This window comes from Xenopus laevis, chromosome 9_10L, assembly GCF_017654675.1.
Source record: "Xenopus laevis strain J_2021 chromosome 9_10L, Xenopus_laevis_v10.1, whole genome shotgun sequence".
Lineage (NCBI taxonomy): Eukaryota > Metazoa > Chordata > Amphibia > Anura > Pipidae > Xenopus > Xenopus laevis.
Window position 1 is genome coordinate 49870878 of NC_054387.1, and position 11349 is coordinate 49882226.

At 42.8% G+C, this 11349-nt stretch overlaps 1 protein-coding gene across 2 annotated transcripts in view; it reads left to right on the forward strand.

Moving 5' to 3' along the window:
- The first annotated feature begins 291 nt into the window (after positions 1-291).
- The window catches only part of spag9.L (sperm associated antigen 9 L homeolog), a 53155-nt gene continuing 42097 nt past the window's right edge, over positions 292-11349 (forward strand). Inside the window, exons 1-2 of one of the 2 annotated variants that reach the window (XM_041577135.1) lie at positions 292-767; positions 8180-8300. In XM_041577135.1, the coding sequence (XP_041433069.1) occupies positions 468-767; positions 8180-8300 (421 nt within the window). In that variant the 5' untranslated portion in view covers positions 292-467. The remainder of the gene's footprint in view (positions 768-8179; positions 8301-11349) is intronic. The other variant, XM_041577136.1, reaches the window with a different exon arrangement.

Consider the following 11349-nt stretch of genomic DNA (forward strand, 5'->3'; position numbering starts at 1 on the left):
GATAATGGGCATAACGTGAAGGTGCAGGGAGTGGAAGCAGTAGCTGAGCAGTAACCGGGCGAGGCCGGGGATTCCAGTCAGCTGATGATGTCACAGCCCATGAGGCGGAGCTGAGACAGGCGGGAAGGGCAATAGGCGGAGATGCTACTGGGGAGGAGCCACAGGCAGGCTTAAGATGTAGGCGTCGCTAGGAGGCAGAGTCTAGTCGAGGGGCCGCACACCAAGTGAAAGATGGGAAAAAAGAGGCGGGCGCGAAGGAGGGACTTAAAACAGAATAAACAAGTAGGCGCATCCTACAGGGGGTGCAAAGGGCAGAAGTGTTCCCCGGTGGGCGGGGTTAAGGCTGGGAGGGCGGTGCTGAGACTAGGGGAGGGCTCCAGAGGGGCAGGCCGAAGCCTTGGCGGATGGAGGGGCCTTCTCCTTAGAGTCAGAACAAGCGCCCAACCCGGGGCCCCGGGGTCGCAGACATGGAGCTGGAGGACGGCATGGTGTACCAGGAGGACCCGGGGAACTCCACTATTATGTCTGAACGAGTGTCTGGTCTGGCGGGTTCCATATACCGCGAGTTCGAGCGGCTGATCGGCCGATATGATGAGGATGCGGTGAAGGAGCTGATGCCCCTGGTCGTGGCGGTGCTGGAGAACCTGGACTCTGTATTCAGCCAGAACCAGGAACACGAGGTGGAGCTGGAGCTGCTCAGGGAGGATAACGAGCAACTCATCACCCAGTACGAGCGAGAGAAGGCGCTCCGCAAGCACGCAGAGGAGGTACTGGGGCCACACTATTCACTCTGCCACGACTGCGCCCTCACCCCCTCAATTCTCTCTACCCTATAGTCTTCTACTCGTCTCCTCCTTAACTCCCTGTTGTACACTTCACTACCCCTCACTCACATCCCTCCCTAACCCACTACTCTACTACACTCTTATGTACCCCACTCCCTCATTTAACCCTCTACTGTACCCCAATGTCTCCTTTAACCCTCTACTGTACCCCATTCCCTCATTTAACCCTCTATTGTACCCCAATGTCTCCTTTAACCCTCTACTGTACCCATAACACCCAGCTACCTCCTTCTGTACCTCAATGTCTCCTCTACTGTACCTAATGCCTCCTTTAACCCTCTACTGTACCCCAATGTCTCCTTTAACCCTCTACTGTACCATAACACCCACATGCACCCCTTATCTCCCCTTTAATCCTTTCGACCTGTACCTATAACATGTACTTACACCCAACTGTACTTGCAAAATCAAATTATCCACTGCTGTACACCTGATCTCCTCCTACCCCTCTACTGTACCCATTAAACTGAACTACTGTATTTATTTTTCGCTACTAGTTTACTGAACTCATAACTACAACCCTGTCAATATCAACAGACCTCCTAACTGCAGCTCTTGTTGCTTTTTTTTTTTTGAAATCCTAAACTTTTCCCTAACCCCTCGCTCACACTCCTTAAAGGTTACCTATAACTTTGCACAGTCTAGTAACCCATAGCAACCAAGCAGATATTTGCTTTCACACAATTGACCAGTAATCACATGCAGTAAGACTGCTTTGGAATACAATACTAGGATGCATGCAGTTGGAATTACATTGCACTAACCCACAGGACTCCCTAACCCCTCCAGTATTAATGGAAAACTATACCCCTCAAACAATGTAGGTCTCTATAAAAATATATTGCATAAACAGCTCATGTGTAAAACCCTGCTTCATGCAAATAAACCATTTTCATAATAATATACTTTTCAAGTAGTATGTGCCATTGGGTAATCATAACTAGAAAATTGCCATTTTAAAAAATTATGGCCGCCCCCTGGAATTGTAGGATTCACGGTGCACACAAACAAACCAACAAACCATACATGTTAGGTCACAAGAGCCAATTAACAGACAGAGTTGTGTCTTTTGCTTCCACATTTCTTCATGTTACAGTTAGAGCTGCAGTATTTCTGGTCAGGTGATCTCTGAGGCAACACACAGACCATCACGGAATGGTGGTTCAAGGCAAGAGATGTAAAAGGGCAATATTTACTTAAATATATATAGTATATATATATTTTGATAAGATTCTTTAATTTAATATAAACTATCTGTTGCTTAAGTATTTTTGGGGGTATAGTTTTCCTTTAAACTGTTGTACACATTTAATACATCTCCATACCCTTTCCTACCCTTATACTGATATCCTCCCCACTAACTCTTATCTACCAGTGCATATAATCTCCATAATCACATTCTATGTGTGTGCAGTTATAGTGATGTAAAGTGAAATCGGTAAGAACTGTCTTCTTCTGCCTTGGCAACTATGCAGCCCCTTAGAGGGCTTCTACAGTAGCCAGACAAAGGAAGACCAGGAGCAGCTATGTATTCTGCAGGACATAATGTGAAGCCCCATTGCTTTTTTTCCCCCAGGAAGACTGGGCCTAATAAATAAAGCCCAGAGCTGTAATCTTTGACTGCAAAGTATTTTTATTGAGGAGGTCTTATCCACCTCCACAATAAGACACTTTGCAGTAAAAGATGATTTTTTCCTGCATTTTGCACTACAAATTGATTGATTCCTTTGGAGATCGGTTGATTCCTTTGGAGATCAGCACAGGATACCCCGTGGGTAAAACCGAAACTTCTTCAACTAGAGTGCTACAGTCGACCACAGCTGTTTGTCCGAATAACCTCACACTCTCCTTATGTTGTCATCAGTCACCCCCTGAACTAAATCAACATATGTAATTCTTTGGTGTTTTTAACTATAAGCATAGCAGTACACTCTGTAAGTGTACCCTGTGACCAATTAAGAGCACCAAAGCTCTCTCCCTGCAGTTATGGTTATGGTCTGCTTTTGGCCCTGGCGTTTCAAGTGCACAGAGGCCCAGAGCCTCCCACCAGCCCACCAAATAGCGACTGTCTGTGGCATCTCACAGCAGCTCTCAACAGATTGCCATTCAGGGTCTGGTACCACCAATCAGCTGCCCTTCTTGCATCAGTTGTGGCCTTTTCTTGGTGAGGTTGGGCATCCGATAACACTGCTTGCCCCCAGGCCTCAATAAAGAATTGCTGCATCTGGGGTGGCCCTTTGCTGCAATCCCTTACTAAAGAACCAATGTATTTTTAGTAGTCGTGGCCAATTTAATCCAGCATGCCTTCAAGGGTACCCATAGACCAGCATATCATGGCCCTAAGGATAATCTGGGACTATCACAATTGAGCTATTGCAATGTTTTCATTTGTAGATTTTGATTGGTTAGATTGTTGCATGTTGGACAGTCCGGACTAGAATGCATTGCCAGCTCAACAACGGAAAGAGAAACAGGCGGCAGTAGTTCAGTAGTGGGAGCCATAATAGAGTCCTCCGCGCAACCAATTTCTAAGACCCGTACCCGCAGCCTGCGACCCGAATTGCAACCCGCATTTTTACCTACTTTTGATCCGCTACCCGACCTGGACCCACAACTGCCTAATCCGCAACCCGCTGACCTCCATCAAACAGGAAATAATGGAACAACACGACCCGCAGACCCGCGGGTATACCCGCACCTGAAAATTCTCCCCTCGTACCGCAGGGTGCCTGTTTTTTTTTTTTTGCGGGTAACCAACGGATACCTGACCTGCTGCAGGACTCTAAGCCTGGTTAAAGCTCTTCGATTTTTTTTAGTGACCTTTTAAAATGCCTACTGTAGATTAAACCCCCTTCCCACTATATCACTATCTTGAGTTCATATGCAGCCTCTCTATCCCAGGAGACACAGCTGGTGAGTCACAGCAAGTTCATAAAAAGGTGGAGGCTGCTGGTTAAAAATAGTTTTCAGGGAGTGCTGGGAGGAGTAGTTCAACAATTAAAGGCTGTGTTGCTCTACTTCATCCTGACACCACTTGAACACACCCGAGTACTTGTTGCATAGCAGCTTGCAGTTGGACACTGTTATAGAAATCAATGGTGGCTTTTAGAAGTGCCCCCACCACCATGCTAAAAAAATTCACTAAATTTACTTGTTGTTATAGCCCTTTGAAATATATCATAATTTAACCTTCAGGATAGGGACCAATAACAGCCAATCAGCATGCAGCTTTGAAAATTTCATTGGTTGCTTTGGGTCACTGCCAAATGACACCTGTAAATTTCTACCTCTTTGCAAAGAAATTTGTTTCGCTGTGTTCAATACTGATAGGTGCCCCAAATATATTAAAATACAGCATTTTCATTGGCACATTCCCTATACTACTGGAAGTTAACTCCTGTGAATAGTTTCCTTCTCTTGCCAGCCTGACTCAGTACACGCTGCCCAGTCACTAAACTATTAAACTCAGGGAGTGGCTGAATTTCCTCTGCTGGTTTCCTCTTCCTTCAAGTGACTCCTTCATGCACTTCTTTCTTTCCCTACACAACTGGCCTTTCCTAATATAACACATTGGGTTGCAGCGTCTTTCCTTGACATTTGAGTTCGTCCCCAACTCTGTGTTCACGATGATAAAGATTGGCACATATTTCACTTGGCTCGTTCTGTTTAGAAGCCTTGGTTTTTCTTAATTTATTTATTTTTCCCAAAATTTTGCAGCCAGTAGGACTGTACCGCATTCAAAGTGCTTACATATTCAAAGTGATTACAGGTGATTATTTTGCCTAAAAGGCTTTGGGTCCCCTTTAAAGGAACGTAGAACACTTTTTGCAACAAAAAATAACCGAAGTTGAAACAAGACACGTCCATCAGGCTCAACCTTTCTGCAATGAGATCTGATGGCTGTATCTTTGATATTCGATTCTTGCTGTGCTCGGCCATTGCTGGTAGCTGTGGGAGCACAATTAAAGGAACAGTAACACCAAAAAATGTATGTATTTTAAAGGAATGACAATATAATGTACTGTTGCCCGCCACTAGTAAAACTGATGTGTTTGCTATAGAAGCACATCTATAGTTCAGAAACTCTGCAATAGTTTATATAAACAAGCTGCGGTGTAGCCAAGGGGGAAGCCATTGATGCACAGGATATACAGTAGATAACATAAATTCTGATTTATTGTATACTACAGACCTTATCTGTTATCTGCTGTGTATCCTGTGCCTTTTCTCCTTTTTCAGCTTAGAATGGCTGCCCCCATGGCTACACAGCAGCTTGTTTATATAAACTATAGTAGTATAGAAGCAAACACCAGTTGTACCAGTGTAGTACAACAGTACATTATATTTTCATTACTTTAAAACACTTTAATTTATGGTGTTCTTGTTCCTTTAATCTGCACCAGCCATATTTGTGTGGCCTTCTTCCCTGAATTCTGTTAGTCCATCCTGATCGGGATGTTCCTTGCTGGTAGCTTACATGGGAACCATGCTGATACTGGTATTGTTATCTGCAATGGGGCAAAGGTTTTCTTTCAGCCAATGCACTGATTTATGAACTTTATTGGGGTGGGGGAGGAATCTCCTACTCTGTTCTGTTGGTAGGAAAGATAAAGGATTGGGACAAACCATACAAAGTGTAAAAAAGAGCATTTTGTACCTTGTGCTGTGATGCCAAACTTGAGAACATTATTTTGCTTGCCTGCCTTGCAGTGTAGGCCCATAAACTTCTTGGCCTGTATATGGATCTGGTAGCTAGGGTCCAAATTACCCTAGCAACCATTCATCGACTTGAATAAGAGACTGGAATATGATTAGGAGAGGACCTTAATAGAAAGATGAAAGATAAAAAGTAGCAATAAATGTGTAGCCTTACAGAGCATTTGCTTTTTAGATGGGGTCAGCGACGCCCATTAGAAAGCTGGAAAAAGTCAGAAGAAAAAGGCAAATAATTGTAAAACTATAAAAAATAAATAATGAAAACCAATTGAACAGTTGCTTAGAGTTGGCCATTGTATAATATACTAAAAGTTAACTTAAAGGACCAGTAACATCAAATTTTTTTAAACTAAAAATTTGTTCGTATAAAACAAAAAAACACAAAGACAAATGAAACTTTGAAATCGCTAAGCCTTTATTAAGAAATAACTAGTGCTTTTCTTCAGAAAAGACGATCCATCGTGATGTGCTCGATTTCTCCTCCCTGCCTTCCTTATAGGAGATAGCCAGGGAGAAGAAATCGAGCGCTGAATGGATTGTCTCCCTTGTGCCTTTTCTGAAGAGGAGCGCAAGCAGAGTTTCGGTAAGTTATTTCTTAATAAATACTTGCTGATTTCAAAGTTTCATTTATCTTTGTGTTTTTTTTTTTTAAAGAAAAAAATTGTTATTGGTCCTTTAAAGGTGAACCTCCCCTTTAAAGTAAAGGGATCCAAATTACGGAAAGACCTCTTATCCAGAAAACCCCCCGGTTTTCTGGATAGTAGGTCCCATACCTGTACAAGTTAGCATCCGGGCTAGTGAAATACATTTTTGCAATTCTATTAAATATTTGATCTAAGGTCACATGATATTTAGGGTTCTGATTAGGTTAGGCCAGGCACTTGGATTCAGCTGAAAAGGAATCCTGCGGAAAAAGACTCCCGAATTCCGAACATAATCCTGAATTCAGTGCATGATCCCTACTCCCGACCGAATCGCCAGCTTATTGGCCAGTGTATGGTGCTGCTTGACCTATATAGGGCAGCTTTAAAAATTGTATAAGAAGGACAATGTTGGCACTTCAATGAGGTCCTTGTCTGATGGGTCTCCGTAGGCCCGCTGTATGACTAATGCTGTATATGTTTTAGTGACTTGTATAGAGGTAAACATTCCAGAATACATACATTTAATTGTCGGAGCTGCCATGCTGGTTGCTTGTGACCAGGAACATGCGCTCATTAATAAAGGTTATGCCAACATTTAAAAGCCAGCTTGATCCGTACTTGTGCCGGGGGCTGCGTGTGAGAGTCATAAGGTTTATATCTTGTGATACGGACTTGTGTGCAGCCTTGCCTGAAGCCAGTAACTTCTCTAGCCTTATATAAGCCATGCTGAATTCCACTTCTGTGATTGGGGGGGGGGGATGAAGTTCGTCCATAATTTTGACATTTTGATTCCATTGTGAATGCTTTTTTTTTTTTTTTTAAAAAAAGCTGCAAGTGTGATTTAAGTTCGCCTGCTTGGGCAATTTCGGCCATACTGCTCAACTATTGGCTCGCTTATCAGGTCCAGGTGATGTTTCAAGAGCCCGTTGTGAAGGGGGCCATACACTTGTACTGTATACTTTACCATATTTAAACAGAATCACTTGGTACTTGTTTCTTTAAAGGCTGTTGCATTGCAACTGTATTGACTTGCCTCTCATTGCCTTGCATGGGAATATCATGATTGCGAGGAATTCCCAGTATTCTTAGGCAAGAATCTCTTGAAAATCCAAAATTTCACTATAAATGCAGAGTAGTGATTATGCACTGAATATCAGAGTGAGTAGGTGTGTATTTATTGTATAAAATACTGTATGTACAGAAACACTCCATTTAATGTCCCCTACAGAGAAAATGACTATTAGAGCTGCAATGTTGTTTCCCATATACAGTACAATATGAGGGTATAGCTTATTGTGTGCCCAGATCATTCCTTCTGTGTATATTTGTATTTATACATATGGGTAGGAGGTGCCATATTGTTTCCCTTAGAAAGTACAGTATGAGGGTATAGCTTATTGTGTTCCCAGAACATTCCTTCTGTGTATATTTGTATTTATACATATGGGTAGGAGGTGCCATATTGTTTCCCTTAGACAGTACAATATGTGGATATAGCTTATTGTGTGCCCAGATCATTCCTTCTCTGTATATTTGTATTTATACATATGGGTAGGAGGTGCCATATTGTTTCCCTTAGAAAGTACAATATGAGGATATAGCTTATTGTGTTCCCAGAACATTCCTTCTGTGTATATTTGTATTTATACATATGGGTAGGAGGTGCCATATTGTTTCCCTTAGACAGTACAATATGTGGATATAGCTTATTGTGTGCCCAGAACATTCCTCCTCTGTATATTTGTATTTATACATATGGGTAGGAGGTGCCATATTGTTTCCCTTAGACATTACAATATGAGGGTATAGCTTATTGCGTGCCCTGAACATTCCTCCTCTGTATATTTGTATTTATACATATGGGTAGGAGGTGCCATATTGTTTCCCTTAGATAGTACAGTATGAGGGTATAGCTTATTGTGTGCCCAGAACATTCCTTTTAACTTATTATTTTTGTGTTCTTTTTACTTACAGAAATTTATAGAATTTGAAGACTCTCAAGAGCAGGACAAGAAAGATCTTCAGACCCGAGTGGAAAATCTGGAGTCACTGACCCGGCAGCTCGAGCTCAAAGCGAAAAACTATGCAGATCAAAGTAAGTGAAGGTCAATTGTCCCTTATGCTAGGGCCAGATTGGGCAGAAATCAGCCTGCTGAATCTGCAGGACGATTTTAGCGCCTCGCAGCTAGCAGAAACCTTTTCTGATTTTTGCAAAGAAACGAGAGGCTTTGCATTTCAAGCTGAAATCCCCTGAGTGTGTTCTCGCTGGAGCTGACACAAGACTTCCAGACACCAACAGAGAAGAGGATTCTGCTAGCGGCAAGGGACTGATGTCGGACTACGGAATTCAACAGGCTGATTTTTGCCATGTCTGGCCCTAGCCTTATCCTTCGAGCCATGTTGCCGGCAATTATACAGGCGCATGAAATTGGTCTAATTGCAATTGGTCATTTTTGTGGTATTTGTTTTGTTGCTCTCTGGTTGCTAGGGTCCATGCTATGCTAGACCACAAATAGAAATACAGTGCACCCAACCTATGTGGGCACTACTGGAGTCAATACAATTTTAAAAATCAAATATAAGTTAGGAGGACATACTCACAGTTCACCCCAGTCTAAGGGTGCATGTACATAGAAACCAGAATCAAAAGTTTGAGTTCCTCCAAAAAACTGCAGCAAATAAAAAATAAAAAAATACCACATTTTATTGGAACATATTTTGATATGGCCTGATGCGTTTCATGCCTGTTGGGGCACTTACTCATAGGCTATGAGAGAGAGAGAGAGATGTAGAGAGTAGTGATATTCCGAGACAATTTGCAATTGGTTTTCATTTTTTATTATTTGTGTTTTTTTTAATTATTTAGCTTTTCTTTTATCTCAATGATTTTTATGTACCTTTGAAAAATATATGTCTATGTAGGGTAGGGGAGTAGGGCTTTTTTAACTTTTGGGTTGAATTCTCCTTTAAGGTGAGCCACCCCTTTAAAGGAGTTGTTCACCCTCCAACAGTTTTTTAAGTTCAATTGGTTTCATATAGATCACCAGAAAAAAATACTTTTTGCAAATACTTTTTATTTTCTATGTGTGACCGTTCTTCCAATATTGGTGTAAATCTAATTTTCCTTCTAAATCACCTTCTAAGGCAGCTCTGGTTGGGGGGTCGCCTGTAAACTGTTCTAAATGATACATTTAGTTGATACATTTCTTATCTTTGTCCCTCCTGATCCAAGAGTTTCATAACAGGCAGCTGTTAGACTTGATAAAATAGTTGCTAATATTCCAGAGATGCTGCTGAGAAATATATCAACTAAGGGCTCCCGTGTTCCGTTTTTATGCGTTCAGCCACAGGGGAGCGCAGGAGTAGACGCATTTTTTTCAATGAGGCTGTACTCACACAGGCGCATGTAGGTGCTGAACGCAGGAAAAATCAACCTGCGTTCGGCCCCCAAATGCGCCTGTGTGAGTACAGCCTCATTGAAAAAAACAATGCGTCTAATCCTGCGCTCCCCTGCGGCTGAACGCATAAAAACAGAGCGCAGCTTCAAACGCTCGTCTGTAAGAGCCCTAAATGTAACAGTTTAGAGTCTGCATCTGAATTACTCAGCTGCCAGACTCACACACCAGAGACAGGAACATTCAGATTTAAATTTATGGGAAAAACAATAAAAAATGGAAAGTAATTGAAAAAAGTCTTTATTTATGGAGAACAATTTGAAAACAACAAGTTGAAAAAGTGTTTGGAAGGTGAATAACCCCTTTAAGAAAAGATCCTATTAGCTTTGGCTGCCGCCTGTCATGTAGCCGTTATACAAGTATACAGCAGTACTATAAAAACTGATTATCTTCTTGGCGGATACTTCCACTTGACATGTTGAACCTCTGGTCTATAATGAGCTGTTGTGTAAGCAACACATGTAGGACATCCAAACCCAGAGAGGATTTTTTTGTTTTTTTTATTGTTAGGATGGTGGTGTAAATCCAGACTAACGGCTCTAGGATATGAGCCAAAGTACTGTCATTATTCATGCAGGGCCCTAACCAAAGGGCAGGAGTACTTTGGACCCTTATCATGTGACACGTAGTGTGACCCTGACCTTAAATTCACCAACCTGTAAATAGATGTGATGTGGCTATATGTACTGACTTAGGGACACGCTGTACTGTTGTATGCAGCTGGTACTGTTTGTTGGCACATCGAATATGGTTCTAAATAGCCTGTTAAAGGAGCAGTAAAATACATTTAAAAAAAATAAAAAAATTCATTAGTATTGAACGAAATAAAAACACCAAGACAAATTAAACTTTAAAATAGAAAAGCGTTTATTAAGAAATAACTTACAGAAACTCTGATTACTGTCCTCTACAGAAAAGGCGACAGGGCGGCGAGGATCCATCGCTCTGCGCTCGATTTCTTCTCCCATATTCTACTGGCAGCGTGTGTGTTCATGTAGTAACAACTACCACAGAGGAAGGCGATGTCAGCGGGCTCCCCATTAGCACCCACACTGAAATGCTCCTCAAATCCGACCACCATAACCTTCACCTTGGGTCCGTCTCCACCGAAGCCCAGTCCTTGGGGGTGCCGGTCAGGAGGTCAGCTCTGCAGCCAAAGTGAGGGATCCCCGCAGCCCAAACTCCTCGCTCAGTGCCCGACCACCAATTAGACTTTTCCCTGGAGTCAGGCACAGGGTGTATGGCTGTGCTCTTAGTTGCCAAAATAGAACCTGCTGATTCCTCTGAGGCAGAATCCCCTATGTATTTGCCTTGGGCTGGAGCACCTGAGGGCAGGACCCACCTGTTTCGGCGTTGTTCTCAGTGCTGTGCCCTCAGTGCTGACCTGCTGTATGTGTGCGGAGAAACTGGGGCGGCCGGGCTTCAAGGCTGAGCTGGGGGAAGTGTTCGGCACCACTTACTCTACGGCGATCTATCGGCAACTGGGTGAGTCGGGCTGCCCTTTGGCCGCATGACAGGCAATTCAAGTAATGCCCCTCTAAGTGACTGACAGGCCCCCCTTTTCAAAGGCTGCACTGCTGCCACTGTGAATAGGAGAAATGTGAAGCATCCCCAGGCTCCCATGTCCTCAGAAGCAGATTGTTTGCGGAGAGATGTGAGACGCATTTCAGGGACAGTCGGATGAAGCAC